At 53.3% G+C, this 19,659-nt stretch overlaps 1 protein-coding gene across 1 annotated transcript; it reads left to right on the plus strand.

Moving 5' to 3' along the window:
- Nucleotides 1–80: 80 nt before the first annotated feature.
- Nucleotides 81–19,291, plus strand: ALOXE3 (arachidonate epidermal lipoxygenase 3). The gene is given in 19 exon segments (XM_055090163.1): nt 81–274; nt 897–1,028; nt 1,030–1,102; nt 2,173–2,252; nt 2,796–2,822; nt 2,824–2,918; nt 3,225–3,350; nt 5,881–5,984; nt 6,521–6,624; nt 6,626–6,694; nt 7,427–7,570; nt 7,679–7,882; nt 7,976–8,013; nt 8,015–8,056; nt 8,508–8,774; nt 9,248–9,369; nt 13,043–13,096; nt 13,669–13,886; nt 18,397–19,291. Coding segments are annotated over 19 exon segments (2,223 nt in total). The 5' UTR covers nt 81–130; the 3' UTR covers nt 18,577–19,291.
- Nucleotides 19,292–19,659: the final 368 nt, after the last annotated feature.

The raw sequence follows: 19,659 nt of genomic DNA on the forward strand, positions 1-19,659 counted from the left end.
TGGACTTTTCCTCAAAGGCCTATCCTGCCCCCCAGGCTCTGACACAGCGGTTCAGCAGCCCAGCCCTGCCTGGCCTGCAACTCAGCTCCTCCAGGCCAGCTGCCGGGGGCATCCTTCCTTCCCTCCCATCATGGCCGTGTACCGCGTGTGTGTGGGCACTGGTCCCTACCTGATGGCCAGCACACTGGACATTTTTGTCACACTGGGGGGCACATGTGGTGAGAGCCCCAAGCGGTGGCTGGATCGCGTGGGCAGGGACTTCGCCCCTGGATCGGTGAGTAGAGGAGAGGGGGAGGAGCCACCCCGAGGGGCAGGGTGGACAGGGGACCCTGAAGGAGGGGAAGGTCTTTCCTCCAGAGCTCATCAAATCCTGCAGAACTCAGGATGCCGGTCCTGACCTCGTCACTACCCCTATTCTGGTCCCTGTCTTTTCTGGGGATGATAAACCCTATCCAGGCAGGGCTGTGGAGAAGGAGCCCTGAGCAGGGGCTCCGGAGAATTCCATTGGCTTCCTAGCTCCTCCTCCAATAACTGAAGGTGGGCTTTGGGGAAGGCGCTTGCCCTCTTTGAGCCTGGGTTTCCTCTTCTCCGGAAGGGGTCCACCTGCCTCTGCCAGGCCCCAGGATTGTTTGCTGGTGGCCTACATAAGGTGAGGGCTCCAAGGGGGCTAGGGAGATCCAGAATCCACTCTGTTCACACAGGGCTCCTGCAGCGCCATGGCTGCTACTGCCTGGATGAAGGATGCCTTTTTCTAATTCATGCAAAGGCACCACATGGGTTATGGTCAGCTCGGGTTTATATGTCAGGCTAGGTGTCGGTGTAGACGCACTTTTCAAGGCGCAAGGATGACGTTGGCAGTTCCTTGCCTCTCAATTGCTTGCTCTCTTGCCCCCCAGGTGCAGAAGTACAAGGTACGCTGCTCAGAGGAGCTGGGTGAGCTCTTGCTGCTGCGCCTCCACAAGGAGCGCTACGCTTTCTTCCCCAAGGACTCCTGGTACTGGAGCCGAATCTGCGTCACTACCCCCGGTTGGTACTCTTTGCCACTTTCCCTGCTATCAGTGGATAGAGGGCTACTGCACCATAGAGCTTCGACCAGGAACAGGTGGGCCAGAGGCAGGGGCTGGCCTGGGCTGCAGAAGACATCTGCTGGGATCAGGGGGAGCTCTCACAAGACCCCGGGGTGTAGGGAATAGGGCTGGAATTAGGGAAACTGGAACTCAGGGCTCCCAAATAGGTGCTTTCTGAAAATATAAGCCTCTAACGCCCTGAAATGCAGGGGCTTTCTGGGCAGTATTTACCGCCCCGCGCCCCCCAGACACACAGAGACTAGGCACGCACACTTACATACACTCACACCACTCAGAGACACACACACAAACACACAGATATGTGTGCTCACCACTGACACCCTCTGCCCTTCCCCAGAGCCAATTCCTCTGAGAGGAATTAACCTGCAAGCTGAGTTACTGAAATTCAACAGGCGGAGAAGCCCTGAATGTTTAGAGAATTTAGCTGGAGAGGCCCCGGCCACTACCACTGTTTTTTCTGGTATGGATGAAATCCTTGTGAGGGGCTGTTCAGATTCTTTCTTGAATTTGGGGGACGTTTCAAGGTTGCTGGGCTGAAGGTCCTTCAGCCCCTGGACCCCCATATCTCCTGAGCAGCTCTCTCATCTGCAGAGGCAAGACTAAGGCGAGTCCGAACGTGGAGATGAGTCTTAGGCATGAGAGATGATGTTCTAGGTCAGGGTGAAGCGAGTGAACATCACCCTTGCTAATACTGTGAGTTACTCATAGACTTCACTCTGAACCCCCATCTGTCATCACAGCACATCCACCCATCACTTCACAAAATATATTCGTTCATCAGTCCTCTGTCAAGTGCGTATTATATGCACGGTGCCAGGCACCATGCTGGATGCTGGGAATACAAAAAATGAATAGGACGTGACTTCTGCCCCCAAGGAGTCAAACATGCAAACAATTAGGAAGATAGTTATAATTTGGGAGTGAGGTTGTCCTGAATCCCTTCTACTGATGAACGCACAAAGAATGTGGGACATCTGTGTCACTGAGGGATTGGGTTCAAGGGTTGGGGGGTTCAGGAAAGGCATGCTGGAGGAGGTGTCATTTGACAAGAGACTTACCCATGAGTAATTTTCATTCCTCACAGCAAGAACTATTTGTCAGGACTCCCTTCCCCTCCTTCTGGATCACAGGAAATGGGAACTCCAGGCCCGACAGGAATGCTACGGAGAGGGTGGCCTAATTTGACTTCTTTGCTATCTTAATCTGACCTCATCCTTAATCAGACCGGTACTAACTCTAAACTCAATTCCAACTTTGGGGGCCCAGCTCTGATCACGACCCTCATTTAAACCTAACCTTAATCTAATATTGACCCTGAGTCCAGACCCAAAATGCCAGTACCGACAATTGTCCCAACAACATCAGTGAACTCCCACTCAACCCCAGCTGTCCTTGATGTGACCCAGATACCAGACATGACCCTAGGATTGACCAATTTCAGCCCATCCTCAGCCTCACCCCCAAACCAGCCATGATCTTGATCTCAACACAAACCCGACTCTAAACCAGTGTGGACATTCATGTCATCCTCAAATGCTAACCTGATCTGAAGCTGAGTGCCTTCAGGAAAAAAAAACCAAACTTTAATTCTTGGTCACCTACCCAGGAAATGGGTGGTTTCTGGGAGTTTTAAAGTCATGTCTTTGAAAGCTGAGGTTCCTGTTTACCCTAAGCTTCACTTGCCACCTCTGACCTCTTTCCCCTGGAAGCTGGCAAGTCTACGCCCCTGGCTTCCCCCGGCATTGTAGACGTCAGCAGCTTTGAGGAGGTGGAGTCAGATAAGAAATTTGCTTTGATCAAGACGGTGCCTTGTGCAGACCAGGGCGACAGGTGAGGGTGAACTGAGATTTGGGGAAGAAGCTGGAGGGGCGTGAAGTGAACGGTCTGTTGTGAGGACTGGGCGGGCAGCCTGGAAAGCAGGATCTGTGACAAATGCAGTTTAATTCAAGTGTCTGGAGAAGAATGTGTGGGGACGGCCCCTGGGGTCTGGCAGAGAGGAGGGGAGAGTGCAGGGGAGGAGCCGGAAGTGAGGGAGGCCTGGGGACTCTGGGGGAGGAGGGAGGAGAGGAATTTAGGGGAGTGGGCTGCAGGCCCCTCTGACTGGTTTCTGTGATTCTGCCCCCCCCCACTCCCCAGCAGTGGGAATAGGTACCTGCCTGGCTTTCCCATGAAAATGGACATCCCATCCTTGCTGTCCATGGAACCCGATATTCGTTACTCGGCCACCAAGACAACCCGGCCGCTCTTCAATGCCATCCCTGCGTGAGGCCACTGCCCCCTCTGCACTCCTGCTCACTCTCCCTTCAGCCTCTGTCCCTTTGATGCACATCCATGTCTCTGCCCAAGTCTCCCCTCTCCTCGTCCCCAGTCTCCCCTCTCCCTGTCCCACCACCCCGTCTCCGCTCTCTCTTTAAGCAACTCCATTCTCTAGCTCCCCATCACCACCTCTTTGCTCTTAATTATCCCTTCTCTTTCCATTCCTCAAATCAATAGAATTAACTGAGCACCTGCTCAGAGCAGAGCACGGTCCCAGGCACTGCTGGTGGGACCATGCTGAGTAGGACCAGAGAGGCCCAGCCCTTAAGATTTAAGGAGGTGGTCAGGCCGCCTCAGGTTCAATTTCCAGAGCAAAACTTTCTAGCTTTATGACCTTGATTTTCACTTAGCCTCTAAACCGTTTTCTCATTTGTAAAATGAAAATAATATTCATATCTACCTCACAGGTGTGGGGGAGACTTCAATGAGCTAACATCCCGCACAAAATAACCTGTCCACAGAGGTTACTGAGTAGTATTAGGATACAGTTTTGGCCAGGAGGAACTCACAGTCTCCCTCAGGAGACGTGCAGCACAGTTAATCAGCAATCGGAGGGGTCACAAGCAGCTCAAGTCTGAGGTTGTGAGTGTGATGTGGCTGGAGGGGGTACAGTTGACACCCAGTGCCTAGAGGAGGCGGGTCAGTGGGGCTCAGGAGGTGGTTGCTGGGGAGACAGGTGGGATTGAAGCTTTGGGAGGCGGTGGGGGGGGATCAGTGAGGGGAGAGTGGGTGGGCCCTGGGCAGACCCAGGCCAGTATGGCAGGAGGAGTGCAGGGCTCGGCCATCTGCGCAGGGGCTGCATTAGGAGGCCCAGAGGAGGCCAGGGCGAGGAGCTGGATCCTCGTGTCCTGGGCTTTGGGGCCAGAACGGTTCTTCTGGAGAAGCACTAGTGGGAGGGGATGCAGAGGTGAGGCGGAGTATGGAGCTTGAGTGTGTCCACAGTGGATTGGGGTGCACAGGCAGACACAGCGGGCTCAGGCTTCAGGACAAGGACCCGCTGAGAGGCCCTGGCAGGGCTAAGGGACCAGGGGAGCATCCCGGAAGGTAGAGTCACCTGAGTTGGTCCCCGGATGGATATGCGCGTCTAGCCAAGGGAGGGCCCAGGAGACCACGTGGACAGCCTGTGTGAGGCTCAGAGAAGGGCCCATGGGAGGAGGAGCTGGCATTCGGCAGCCATCTGGTCATTTACAGAGGGGAGGGAGTCACTGGGCTTTAGTGTGAGGTGACTGCAGGGTGTCCTGAAGGACATGTGTGGCAGGCCTTGGAAAAGGAAGGCCTGTTCTTTCTTCTCTCTTGCCTCCTCAGCCTCTGCTTTAATGACCAAGCTCCCATCCAGTTTTTCCCATCCCCAGGTCCTGAGTGGGCAGGCGCTCAGCAAAGACCCATGGAAGGCGGAGCGAGCAGCTTAGTGAGCACGTACGAAGCTGTCCCTGGGCTTGTCAGGTTACTAAGGCCCCTGCGCCCTCTGCAGGTGCCCACACTCTTCATGGCACATCAGCATCCTTCCACAGCCCACCTTACTGACCAACTGCCATAACCCTCCTGTCCTATGTTCCATTCGCTTCCGTTTGACTTGGCCTAGCTAGTGAGCAATTATTACGAACTGGGTATGTCAGGCATACACAGCCCAGTCCTGGCCCTGAGGAGCCCACAGTATACTAGGAGTTGATTTGAGTACACTGTAGGATAATAAAGGGAGTGATGTACTTAAGGGTTTACGATGTAACGAAGGAAGTCATGGGTATTTTGTGAAAGATACACACAAGGTGTGTGTTTGGGGGGCCATCAGGCCATGCTTCATGAAGGGCTTTGCATCTAAGATGCACACAGAAGAACAGATAGGTTTGACACTAGGTGGAGATGTAGCAGAAGGTTTTCTAGGAGAGGCACAGCTTAAACAAAGCCCTGGACAGGGGAGAAAGCTGACTTCATTTCAAGCATTTTTTTCTGATTATAAAATAGTACATGCTCATCGTAAAAAAATTCAAACAGTACCGACATCCACAAAGTGAAAAGCAGGTTGGCAAGCCCACTTTTACCGGTTCAGTGTACAAAGTACATCTCTGGCTATGTTTAGCAAGAAGGCTGTGACTGGCTTGGTTAGTGCACAGGGTGGGAGAAAAAGCTAGAAAGGTTGGAGAAATCAGCTGGTGGGGAGCTTCCTAGGCAGGCTTAGCAGTTGGGGCTTTGTCGTGTGGGCGGAGGGGAGCCAGAGAAGGTCTGTGACAAGCTGAGAGCTTGGAGAAAGCAGGATGAAACACCAACGAGGAGACTTGTCTGCACCCTGCACGCCACCTTTGCACACACATGTGGAGTCACCCCTACAAAGCCTCAAGTAGCCTCTAGACTCTTCTCCCATGTGGACTGTTAGGTACCTCTTCTCTGGGCGCTGACCTCGTCAGATCCCTCCAGGCCTCTAGGCTGGGGGCACAGTGCCGCTGGCAGCCCCTGCCCACCCCCACTTCCCCTCCCACAGGTCCTTGGGCATGAAGCTTCGGGGGCTGCTGGACCACAAGAACTCCTGGAAGAAGCTGGATGACATCCGGAATATCATGTGTTGCCACAAGACCTTCACCTCAGGTGTGCAGAGCCAGGCAGAGATGTCCGCCCTCCACCCTACCCCATACTCAGACCCCTCCGCCCCATCCTGGGAAAGGGCCCTCTTCTGGCCCTCTCAGGGGGACTGCTGGATCCCAGAGGGAGGGGATCCTGGCTTCACTGGTGGCAATCTCCCAGATTCCCCTCAGGAACCGATCTGTCCTCCCTCTGGGAGGGGACAAGAATAGGTGAGTGGGGACAGAGAGAGGGTCAGGGTCACTTAGGGAGTCCTGACCGTGATCAGATGCACTTGCCTCTCTCCCCCACCCCTGCCGCCGAGGGTGCTGGGCTTTGGGGCCAGACTCCGGTTCAAATCCCTGCTCTGCCACCCGGCTGAGCAAGTGACTCTACCTCTTCGAATTTCAGCGTCCAGTGTTAAACTGAAGATATAATTACACCTACTGTCATAGGATTGCTGGAAGCAAAGGCTAAACCACGGTGATGAGCAAAGGGCTCGGTTGAGCATGATCTAGTGAAGCGGTTTCCAGCCCAAGTGGCCCCCCTCTCTTGTCCCCTAGAGTACGTCACTGAGCACTGGTGTGAAGACCACTTCTTCGGATACCAGTACCTGAACGGTGTCAATCCTGTCATGCTCCACTGCCTCTCCAGTTTGCCCAGCAAGGCTGCCTGCCACCAATGACATGGTGGCCCCCTCGCTGGGACCAGGCCCCTGCCCGCAGACAGAGCTAGAGGTGGGTGAGCTGTCAGCAGGGAGAAGGGATGGGTATGGAGGGTAAGGGTGGGAGGGCTGCATCCAGCCTGCAGGCCTCATCCCCCAGCCCTGCGCCTTTAAGTAGAGCAGATATGGATGAGAGCCAGATGGGGCTCAGGCTTGAGGCATGAGATGGGGCCCGCTGAAGTGCTATGAATGAGCATGACAGCCTGGAGGAGGAGGCCCTGTCCCTGTTCTGGGGCCTCCAAGATCCCAGGTGCCGAGGCCCGAAGAAGGCTGTTTTAGGACAGGCCAAAGGCAGCACCACTAGACGGAGCAAGAATGATCCTTGAGAACTAGAAACTCCGAGGGTGTGGGAGGAGATGACGGCCCAGTCTCTCTGGGGGCAGCCAAGCCCTCAGGCATCCTCCAGAAGGCTGGAGATGGGGGTGGTGGATTCCCCTCATTTTGCTGATACTGGGTACGATGAAGTCATCTAACTTGAGAGAATAGGAAGGACCAGGTATGGGGAAAGGGGGAGACGATGCTGGCTTGTCCAAGCTGCTGGGAAGCCAGGTGAGAGGCTGCACAACGAAGGACTCTGCTGGACCTCATTCCGGACATTTTGGGAAGGGTGGGGTACCCAACACTGGCCTTTAGTGCAGGCACCAATAATTACTGAGACCCAAGCTGGAGTGGGAGTGGCCAGAGAACGGAGGGAAGCAGAGCGCGGGTGGGGAGAGCACTCTAAGGCTCCGTGCAACTTCCCCAGAGGGGGCACATCTTCCTAGCGGACTACTGGATCCTGGCAGAGGTCCCCGTCCACTGCATAAACGGCCGCCCGCAGTACGCGGCCTCCCCGCTCTGCCTGTTGTGGCTGAACCCCCAGGGGGCGCTGGTGCCCCTGGCCATCCAGGTGAGCCTGGGGCCGGGCTTTGGGGGGTTGCGGGGGGGGCGGGGGGCGGGGCCTCAAGGGGCACACTAGCAGTCTAGGGCCTCACCCCCTTATTATTCCTGGACGCAGCTCAGCCAGACCCCCGGGCCAGACAGCCCCATTTTTCTGCCCACTGACTCCGACTGGGACAGGCTGCTGGCCAAGACATGGGTGTGCAACTCGGAGTTCCTGGTGCACGAGAACAACACGCACTTTTTGTGCACGCATTTGCTGTGCGAGGCCTTCGCCGTGGCCACGCTGCGTCAGCTGCCGCTCTGCCACCCCATCTACAAGGTCTGGGTGACCCCCGGGCGGGGCCAGAGGGAGCGGGGCCGGGGCGGCCTTCTCCCCTGACCTTCGGCTCCTGTGATCTCATCCCGCTCGCAGCTCCTGCTTCCGCACGCTCGCTACACGCTGCAGGTGAACCATCGCCCGCGCCACGCTGCTCAACCCAGAGGGCCTTGTGGACAAGGTGCGGCCTCCCGGCTCCCCGCCCGCCCCTTCCAGGGGGCTCCTTCCCGAGGGCACCTTGCCCCGCCCACAAACCCTGTCTCCCTCCCTTCGATCCCACTCACCGGCCCCACCTCCTCGGGCTCGGGTTCCAAAGGCTCCTGAGTTGGGCAAGGCACCCCGGCCTGAGCACAGCCGCCCGCTGACCCTGCGTCGGCGCTCCCCTCCCGGCCTGCCTGGCCTTCAGTTTATTCTTCTAGTGCCCACGTACCTAAGGATCACCGCCTACGCACATAGTAAGGCCGCAACCTGCGCAGCCCATGTCGTGCTCTCAAGGGTATTTGATCCTTGGTCTTGGACTGCTCGATTCACTAAAAAAACTGCCCTCTGCTGAGTCACTAGACCAATCCAATCCCCAGGCACTGGGGTGGGGGATGGGCCGGTCCGGGAGCCCAGCTGTGCTCTGTCCTCGGGTCACGTCCATCGGGAGGCAAGTCCTCCTCTACCTCATGAGCACCCGTCTGGCCCACTTTACCTACACCAATTTCTGCCTTCCGGACAGCCTGCGGGCCCGCGGCGTCCTGGATATCCCCAACTACCATCACCAAGACGACGGCCTGAAGATCTGGGCAGCCATTGAGAGGCGTGGGCCCGGGACCTGCAGCCAATCTGGCCCAGGGGCAGGGTGGACCCGTGTGCTCATGCAGGCTGGGGCGCTTGATGCTGGGGGTTTCAGGTGTGCTCAGGCCCAGCGTGGGGCACCTCAAGGGTGAGAGTTGCGGGTGGGGTTCCTTATGAAATGGCAGGTAGCCATGGGCTGAGGAGGGGCTGGGCTGCGTGTGAACGAGCAGAGGACCAGAAGGATGAGCAGAGGAGTCAGCGCAGCAGGAACAGCTAGGTGTGGGCTGGGCGCGGTGTGCGCTGGGGCCTTTAGATGGGCGGGTCTTCCCTTCTCCTGGGTGCTGAGTGGCGAGGTGACGCAGCATGTCAGGCTCTCCTCGGTGGCCTCTCTGGAGTGGGGGTGAGACTTGAGGCAAGCCTGGGCACCGGGGTTCCAACTGAATCTGGGGGTCCCCGCTGAACCCCCATGGACTCTCAGTGGACTCTGGGCGGCGGGCTCTCCCTGGCCTGAGCAACACTGGGCCTTGGTTTTCGGGCGAGGCCTGAGCCCAAGGTCACTGCCGTAGCAGGGACATCTCTTTCCTACAGTTTTGTCTCAGAAATCGTGGGCTACTATTACCCCAGTGATGCGTCTGTACAGCAGTATTCGGAGCTGCAGGCCTGGGTTGGAGAGATCTTTGCTCAGGCGTTCCTGGGCCGGGAAAGCTCAGGTATCCCCTCCCCATCCTCCAACCACAGACTCCCAATAACCCACTGTCCCCCTTGGCCCTACCGTGACCCAGTTCTTATTCATTGACCAGCCTTGGAAGTACATGCTGTTGTTAGCCCCACCAAACAGATAAGGAACAGGCACAGAAGCCTGCACAGGTAGTAAGTGGCAGGAGCCAGAGCCAGCGCCCAGTATCTCCGAAGCCCTTGCTTTCAGCCACTACATGGTGCCTGTCTGGTCCCTGCTCGACCTTTACCACCCATTCACCTCCGCTTGCTGAGGTCTGTGGATGAGTCACATCATGTGGTAGGAGCCATCTCCAGCTGCAAGTACTAAGGACTCTGGAATCCTCTCTCATACCCTCATGCCCGTCCTGCCAGGTGGCCCCTCCAGCCACCAACCTCTCTCACTTTCGGCTTCATGGGGTGGCTTGGTACTGCTGCTGCCTGATTCCTCCTTATTTACGCCTGTCACTGGCCCCTAACTCTCCCCTCTCTTCTGACACCGCCAGAGCGGCCTCTGAGACCCACCACCACCAGTGGCCCCTCTCAGGCCTCCTCTGCTTAGTCCTCCCTTCCTTAAAGTCGTCCCTTTGCTCCAGGGAGGACGTGTCCTTCAGAACCTCCCACTTCTTTCAGGGCTTCTGCTGCCTCCCCATCCCAGCCCTGGCAGGAAGACTCCCAGTGCCTGGGATGTCTTCTCTCAGCAGGGATGTGACTTTTAGCTGACTTAGCACTTCTGATGGCCACCCAGAGGAATTCCCGTGGGGGGAGACCCGGGAAGGAGGCGTGGTCTCAGGTCACCAGGAAATAGAATGAACAGCTGGTGTAGCCCTACCTGTAATGGGCTCCAAAGTTTTGTTGTTGTTTTTTATTTTTGGCCACTCTGTGCAGCCTGTGAGGATCTTAGCTCCCCAGCCAGGGATAAACCTGCACTCCCTGCATGGGAAGAATGGAGTCTTAACCACTGGACCACCAGGGAAGTCCCAGCTGTTTTTTTTTTTAAACAAAATTTTGAACATATTGAAAAGTATAGGATATGATGTAATGAACACCCATTTACCCACCACCTAGACACAGTTCCTAACACCTTGCCATATTTGATTAAGCTGTTGCTTTTGCTTATTGCTGAAGTCTTTTAAGGTAAATTACACACATTTCATATTTTACCCCTAATTGATATGCATCTCAAAAAAAATCCCCCAAACAAACCCACGATGCTGCTTTTCTACACAACCGCAATGCTGTCATCATGTTTAACAAAATTGACGATAATCTCCAACATCACCCTCTTACTAGTCCATATTCAAATTTCCTCACTTGTCCCATTCTCCCTCAGCTGATCCTGTTGATTCTGGAGCCAGTCAAGGACCACAGGACACCTTTGTTTGTTTTGACTCTAAAGCCTCTCTCACTTTAGGACAGGCCCCTCCACCCTTTTTGAAATCACGTGACATCTCACAAGGGCTACTAAAAAGCTAGGACTAGTTGTTCTGCAGAATGTCTCACCTTCCAAATTTATCTAATTGCTTCCTCATGATGTCATTCCTCTACCCCCTGTGTTTTTTGTCAACCAGAAGCAATACTTAAAGGTTAAATGTTTTGGGCAAGAGTATTTCTCCGGGCTTCCCTGGTGGCGCAGTGGTTGCGCGTCCGCCTGCCGATGCAGGGAAACCGGGTTCGTGCCCCGGTCTGGGAGGATCCCACATGCAGCGGAGCGGCTGGGCCCGTGAGCCATGGCCACTGAGCCTGCGCCTCCGGAGCCTGTGCTCCGCAACGGGAAGAGGCCACAGCAGAGGGAGGCCCCCCTACCACAAAAAAAAAAAAAAAGAAAAAAAAAAGAGTATTTCTCCAGTGATGCTGTGTTCTTCGCAGTGCATCATATTGGGAGGCATGTGACGTCAGGCTGTCTCACTATTAGTGATGCTCAGGGAAGGCCTCTCTGAGGAGGTAATTTTTTAAAAAAATAAATTTATTTATTTATTTATGGCTGTGTCGGTTCTTTGTTGCTGCTCGCAGGCTTTCTCTAGTTGCAGAGAGCACGGGCTCTAGGTGTGCGGGTTTCAGTAGTTGTGGGGCATGGGTTCAGCAGTTGTGGCTCGCGGGCTCTAGAGCACAGGCTCAGTAGTTGTGGCACATGGGCTTAGTTGCTCTGTGGCATGTGGGATCTTCCCTAACCAGGACTTGAACCCATGTCCCCTGCATTGGCAGGCGGATTCTTAACCACTGCGCCACCAGGGAAGTCTCTGAGGAGGTGATGTTTGACAGAGATGTGAAGGAAGGGAGAGAGCTAGTTCTGTGGATAACCGGGGCAAGAGTGTACAGGCAGAGGTGGAGTCAGTGCAAAGGCCCTGAGGTGGGAGTGTGCTGGTGGGTTTGAGGAATCAGAAGACCTGTATGGCTGAGTCAGAGGGAGAAAAGTAGGGAAGGAAATGAAGTTGGAGAAGGAATGAGAGCCAGATCAAGCAGGGCCATGGCGAGGCAAGTGAGGTGGGAAGCCCTTAGTGGGTTTTAGCTAGGGGTGACATAATTGGATTTATGATTCTAAAGGATCACTCACTCCAGCTGTCATGTGAAGAACAGGCTGTCAGGGGCAAAGGCGGGAGCAGTTAGATTCATCCAGGAGCAAGATGATGGAGACAGGGTGGTATGGAGACTGGAGGTGATGGGACGAGATTGGCTTCTGCAAGAATTTGCTGACATGTGCGGTATGAGATAAAGAGAGGAGCCAGTGCACGGATTTTGGTGGGAGCAACTGGACAGGGAGCACCGAAGTGGGACCACTGGTGGGGGAGGGGGAGATGGGTTCGGGGAGCATGCGGGGTAGGGAGTTAAGCATTAGGCTTGGCAGGTGTCAAGTCTGAGATGCCTCATAGACACTCAGGCAGAGGTGTCAGGTAGTAGCTGACACTCGCTGCTGAGTCCAGAGTTCGGGGGCCAGGAGGAGGAGAGATGTGAATTTGGGAATCCTCAACCAGTGGGAGGTGGTTAAAGCCACAGTCTTGAATGAGACCACTGAGGTACAGAGAAAAGAGGACCAAGGGCTGAGCTTGAAAATGCCTTCCTCTGTCTTCTTTTTTCCATTCAAAGCTCACCCATTCTTCTACCCAGGGAGGCCCCTTCTCTTCCTCCAGGAAAGTCTCCCCTAACCACGCCAGCCCGAGTGCAGAGCCTGCCCTGCCTGCCCTCTCCTCAAAGAGCCAAGTCCTGGCCTTAAAGCTTCCCTCTGCTTCCAGCACTGCGAGCTTATACGTAGCACTCTCTCTGGCCATCTGTCTCTGCCACTAAACCCAGCAGTAGAGGATCTGCTCCTGAGTGCTCAGACAAATCTTGGTGAACTGGGGAGAATTAAGTCACTAAGTACTAATATGGGCTGCAGAAAGAAGTGCCTTGGTGTTCAGGGAGGGGCAGCTTGGTTGTCACGTTGAACCTACTTGGCTCTTCGGTTGTGAGCTCTGCCGGCTGGGCGTTTTCTGGTCCCATCGCAGTACCCCCTTCAGAGACCACACCTTGGTGATGACCATCCCTAACCTCAGCCTAACCCTAATCCTTCTCTAAAGACAGTGGTGGCCACGTGTTCAGTCCGCATGGCTCACTCTCTGCCTGCGCTGAGCCCCAGCCCTGGGGAATCTGGTCCCCTCCATCTGCACCCTCTTCCTTTCCTCCCCCACACAGGCTTCCCATGCAGGCTGCGCAGCCCGGGAGAGCTGGTAAAGCTCCGCCCAGCACGCCCGTCAACAGTGGGCAGGTGAGGCTGCAGAGGGCAGGCCTGGGGGGAACTGGGTCACGCGAGATTAGGCCCAGCAATGGACGTGAGGCCAGAGTTCGGGTTGAGAGCATGGGAGGGTCGGAGCTGTGATGGGTTTATGAATAGGGCTGGGGTTGGAGTGGCAACTGGGTGGAGTGAAGCGCTGGGGCTGGATGATGACTGGAGTGGAGCTGGGTCCAAGCTTGTAATGGTGACTCGAGTTGGGCTGCGGAAGGAGTGGAACTTAGCGGCTCCTGTCTCGGAAGGGCCGCAGCCAAGTGGAGTAGCAGGCTGCTCTGTGTGGGAGGCCAACGCAAGACCCATTTCTCGGGTGACCTCTACTCTGGGTCCTCCTCCCTCCGAGGTGACTCACTCCACCCAGTCCTAGAACACTGGGTGGGGAGTGACAAGCAGTGACCCAGGCTCCTGCTACCCTTCTGGAACTTTCGACCTTCTACCCCTCCCTCTCTTCCCTCTCCACGACCCCCTTATTTCCCAACTGCAAAATCTGGGGTGGCAGGTGCAGGAACAGGGATGTTGAGGAGGGAGAGAGTCCTCTTCCTCTGGCCAACCGACTCCACTGGGGTGGGGTCTCCACAGCATGACTGTGGGGCCCGGACGCCCAATGCTCCGTCATCCATGAGGCAGCCCCCACCGCAGACCAAGGGGACCACCACCCTGAAGAGTTACCTAGACACCCTCCCGGAAGTGAACACCACCTGTAACAACATTCTCCTCTTCTGGTTGGTCAGCCAAGAGCCCAAGGATCAGGTGTGTGGGGGGGTGTCTGAGGGTTGGGGGAATTTGCAGGGCCTGGGCAGTGGGGGTGGTGGCAGCTCTCCCGGGGAGTTTGGGAGCCGACAGCTGGCATTTATGCCCACTGCTGAGCTGCCTTGGGTTCTTCAGTTTCTTCAGGAAATGACAGTTGGTCCCCAAAGAGATACACTGAAGCAAATACCAGTTTAGTGGCTGGGGCACAACTTCCATCTAATTCACCAGTTTACCAATCTATCCACCTATCCATCCATCCGTCTATCCAACCACTTACTTGTCCATCAACCACTCATCCATTCACCCAGATATCCAGCGCACATTTGCTGGATCCCTCCCACGCGTCAACACAGTGCTGGACACCAGGCTCATAAAGCTGGGTGAGAACATCCTGCCTTCAAGAATCCTGTGGCCAAGTTGAGGAGACACACAGGAAAATGGAAAAGGGCACCACCGTCTTGTAGGAATTATTCATGAATTCCTCCATTCAATCGGACTTCCTGAGAACCGGCAATGTGCCAGACGCTGGTGGGCAGTTATGAACCTCGATGTCATAAGCTTCCAGTCTGGTGACAGAGGTGAGAATGGGGCCCCACGGAACCTGACCAAGTCTGGGCAAGCCTGGGACAGCTTCTTGGAGGAAGTGACATCTCAGATGAAACTTCTGGGACAGGGAGGGGTTTGGCAGACAAAAGAGGGGCAGGGTTAGTTTCTAGGCAGAGGGAAGGACTCTACCAAGTGAAGCGAAGTGAAGGTGAGAGTCTGTCGGTGGGTTTGCAGGAGCATAAACGGCTCAGTGTGGGCGCAGTATTTCTTCACAGGACAGAGGGGAACCATTGAAGAGTTTAAGCCTGGGGTGACGTGGCTAAATTTGTGTTTTCGCGAGGGTGCTTCTGTGGCTGTGCGGACGGATGGGAGCGGCAATTCTGGAGGCAGGAACGACGGCAAGGAGGCTGTGAGTTAGGCTGGGCCGGGGGAGCAGCCCTTTAATCACCAATTACTATCACCTCCATTTACACACCGGGTTATAGTCATGTCTCTGCCCTCCATGTCGTGTCCCCAAGCTTTCTGACATTATGTGGTATCCTCACTTCTCCCGCTTGACTCCATCTGGCACAGAGAGTTTCTCTCTCTAACTAACTTATCATCTCATCGCCTGAGAATGCAGGAACTCGTCCCTGGAGGCTGCTTCTCTCTGGTCCCACCTCCCAAGGATCTGGAGACACCCATTTCTGTCGTTATAACGGAAAAGCTCTCTCTGCTTTTTGTCTACTCACAGAACACTCTGTGGGTACTCTCGATACTCTCAACTCGATTCTTCCAGCCAGAAAATGTATGTGGGTGGTTCCCACCCCAAGCAATTCTCCGATACCAGCTGGGTGTCCCATGACTTAACTCAGTTCTGACACTGTCCACCTGGAGATAGCGCCAGATCCCACAGGTCAAGGGCTCAGTCCCACAAGACTGCTCCTCCACTCCACCCCCCTCACCCCCTTCAGGTGCCAATCGCAAGTCCAGCTTGTCATCTGAGCTTCTGACCAACCATCTATAAGAGGTTTCTATGACCCCCTCCTCAGTTTTGATCATTTGCCAGAACAGCTCACAGAACTCAGGCAAACAGTTTACTTACTAGATGACCGGCGTATGCTAAAAGGATACAACTCAAGAACAGCCGGATGGAGGCGCTCCACAGCGTGAGGTGCTGGGAAAGGGGCGTGGAGCTCCCCTGCCCTCTCTGGGTCCACCACCCTCCCAGCACCTCCACGTGTGCAGCAACCTGGAAGCTCTCCAAACTTGTACGTGAGGGATTTTTATGGAGACTGCCTTACCTAGGCATGATTGATTAAATTATTGGCCATTGGGGATTAATTCAACCTTCAGTCCCTCTCCTCTCCCCTGAGGCTGCAGGGGTGAAACAAAGTTCTCACCCTCTAATCACAAGGTTGATTCTCCCGGCAACCTGGCCACCCCAAGGGCTTTCCAGAAGTCACCTCATTAACATAAGCTCCGGTGGGGTTGAAAAGGGCTTATTATGAATAATAAAAGACACCTTTAACACTCTATCACTTAACGAAATTATAAGCGTTTTAAGAGCTCTGTGCTAGGAACGGGAAGAAGACCAAATATACATTTCTTATTATAAATCACAATGTCACAGCACAGAGGGAAGAGTACACAAGACGATGAGAGTGGAGAGTTCCTTTTCTCATAAGCCAGTGGGAAGTTCAACCCAGAAAGTTCTAACAACAACAACAACAATAATAATAGCACCTATCACTTTCTGAGGATCTATCATGCCTCCGTCATTAAATCAGGTATCCTGTGTACACTATTTCAAAATACAAAATAAATAAGTAGCTATATTTAAAATGCTTAAGACAGTGACTGGCATATAAGCGTTCCATAAATGGCAGCTCCATTTTACAGGGGAGAAAACTGAGATTCAAAGGCACCAAGCAGTTTGCCCAAGGTCACAGCTAGTTAAGTAGGCTTTGAACCCAGTCTATCATATTTCTGTGTTCTGCTTTATCAATAGTGACACTATAGTTTTGGAAATTAGGTGTCAATCTGGTAAGTAAGACATAAAGCTGATTCTTTGAAAAGACCGATAAAATAAAGAAACCAGAGACAATTCAAATCAAGAAGAAAAAAACCCATAAATGTACAACATCAGGAATGTAAAAGGCATATAGCCACATATTCGAGAAGATTGAAAAACTTTTTAAAAAATTAAAAAGGAGAAGAAAATACTTAGTTTTATGCAAATAAATTTGGAAACCTAGATGAAATAAGTGATTTTTTAAAGAAAACCCAAAAAACAAAACAAAAAAACCAGAAGAGGTGAAAACCATACATAAATGAAAAAGGTTGTAAAAGATCTGATCCCTCTCCTTGTAAAGCGATATTCTATTAAGCCTTCAAAGAACAAATAATTCCTAAATCGTTCAAACGGCTTGAAAGTGTAGAAAAAAGTAGAAGCTTCCCAAATCATTTTACTGGGAACCCTGATACCAGCACCTGGCAAAGGCAGTGCTCTTAAGAAGAGAAGTGAGTCTCAGGTAGAGGGTTCTAGTCCCAGATCCACATTTCCCACCTATGTGACCTTGGATATGTAATCGGGCTCTCTAAGCCTCAGTTTCTTTACCTGTAAAGTAGGAATGATGAGAGTACCTGTCTTATAGAATTGTTGTGCCGTCGTGATGGTCCATGTAAAGCCCTTGCAACATCAGCTGTAATTAAGAAAATAAAATTACAAACTCATTCCATTTAGCTACAACAATCTTAAAAATATATCAGTAGTCCGTGAAGGCCAACAGTAAATAGTAAAATAATACATCATGAGGAAATCTAGTTTAATTTAGGAATGAAAGGTTGGTTCAACCTTATGCAACCTAACAGTACACTTCCTTACATTAATAAAGAAACACACCATATAATCATCTCAATATATGCTGAAAAAGCGTTTGATAAATGAGAACAGCCATTACTAATAAAAACTCAGTATAAGATGAAACTCCCAGGACTTCCCTGGTGGTCCAGTGGTTAGGACTTTGCCTTCCACTGCAGGGGGTGTGGGTTCGATCCCTGGTAGGGGAGCTGGGATCCCACATGCCTCGCCGCCAAAAAAACCCAAAAGCGTAAAGCAAAAGCAATATTGTACCAAATTCAATGGAGACTTCGAAAACGGTCCACATCAAAAAAAAAACAAAATTAAAAAAGATGCAACTCCCTTATGGAGTTTTGATAAAGTATATTTCAGAAAACATTGTCCTCATGGTGAAACAATAGAGGTCGTTAAAGTCAGGGACAAGAAAACAAGGCTGTGTTTTAAGTGTTTTGGGAGGCTTTACTGGCGCAATAGAACAAGACAAAGAATATTTTAAACATCAGGATTGTTGGCAACAGTTGTATTGTATGAGCAGTGTGTGCTGGTTCGGAGACTGGCCCCATGAACCGTGATGGTGAACTGGTTGTGCATTGCGGTCAAGCCCAAAGGGGCAGTTCTGTTCTGCCACAGGATGGCACTGACTGAAGTTCACTGCGCCGTTTCTGTGATTGGCTACGCTGTAAAGCACGAGTGTATGGTGATGCTGATTATGCTGGCAACATTGGTTGACTGGGAGATGCCTCAGACCTGGTTGTCTTCAGGGGTTTACATCTGTGAAACTGTGAGGTAACAGGTGTATCCTTGGGCAAACTTGCTCGGGCGTGTTTACGTTGATTTCAGGTGTGTTCTGAATGTGGTTGTATTTAGTTCATAGAGCAGTGGCCCAGGCACAGGAAGGGACCTTTTTAGGGACCCGTGGGTTGCGGGTGTCCAGGCTGCTCTGCGCAGTTCGCTGGAGTGGTGGTTTGGAGGTTTGTAGGGTTTGCGTTTACAGTAGCCGTGGCTGGGTCACGCCCGCCTTTAGAAGCCACTTTGACTGTATTTGCTGGCAAATGTGGTCCTTCATTATTCTCCATCCCGTCCTGAACATCATCCTGACCCCGCACCTGATTTTTCTCCCAGCGGGCCCTGGGCACCTACCCGGACGAGCACTTCACCGAGGAGAGGCCGCTCCGGAGCATCGCCATCTTCCAGAGCCGCCTGGCTCAGATCTCGCGAGACATCCGGGAGCGGAACCGGGGCCTGGAGCTGCCCTATATTTACCTGGACCCTCCCCTCATCGAGAACAGCGTCTCTATTTAACCCCTTCCCCCTACCACCCGGAAAGCCCAAGCGTAAGGAGGCCCAGCTTCTCAGGGTCCTCAAGGCTCTTCCGTCTTCCCTGTTCTCGGTCAGCCTGAACTTTCTCTGCACATGGGGACCTTTTCCACCCACGGTGGCTCTAGCATCACATGAACTGGGCCCTGAGCTGCCAGTACATTGGCGTCCAGGGTGAGAAACCGCTGGCTAAAGTCAAACGCACAACAGGCCCTTCACAAGGAAGGAACCCCAACACCCCTTGCCCTACTTTGGGCAGGCTCCTGTGAAAGCCTAGGCTACTCCCGCCTTCTGTGAAAACTCTTCCTCCTCCCATTGGGCCCAGGTTGGGACTCTGAGGGCGCCTTCCCAGTCCTCCCCATTCCAAAACTCCTTCTCCTACTTTGCCTCTTTGTTTCCACTTTCCTCCCATCCTAGGACCAACCCAATCCAACTTCCTTCTTTGGAAGAGCCTGGAAACTGGACAAGGAAGGATGTGTGCCCTGGATCTGCCTGTGGTCCACTTTGACCCCAGCATCTTTAGGGAGAGGGTTAGAATTAGAGCCCAGCTTACCTGTACCTCTAGCTGTAGTTCTCAGGGCCTGGCTCCCTGGCTTGTGTGTGTGTGTGAGTGTGTGTGTTTGTGTGTGTGTGGAGTCTCTCCCCAGCTCTTTCCTATCCCCACTATCATCCCCCACCTTTTTTGTCCTTGAGCCGAGTAAGTTCAATAAAAATCAATATACTTGGCTCCCATTTCATTTTTGTTTTTGTTCCTGTGTGCATGTAGGTGGGTGGGGAACCAGGGGATTAGAGAAAGAAGGAGCAGCAATGAGTCCCTGGATCACCTGCTCTGGAGACAGGAAGCCTCCCAGCTCAACCCACCATCTAGCCAGATCCTACGTTCCTTCACCTCCCAGGGTGTGTTATCCATCAGGAGGTGAAGGAATATCCAGACTCAAGGGGCCGATACAAAAAAGTGGGTATTTTGCAAAGCCTGAGAATCCAGCTTCTGGGTGTGGGAGTTGTTAGCATTGCCACTGAGATCTGGTTCCTCTTCTGGACACATGGAGGATTCAACCTCTGGCTCTC

This window comes from Physeter macrocephalus, chromosome 14, assembly GCF_002837175.3.
Source record: "Physeter macrocephalus isolate SW-GA chromosome 14, ASM283717v5, whole genome shotgun sequence".
NCBI classification, from domain to species: Eukaryota; Metazoa; Chordata; class Mammalia; order Artiodactyla; family Physeteridae; genus Physeter; species Physeter macrocephalus.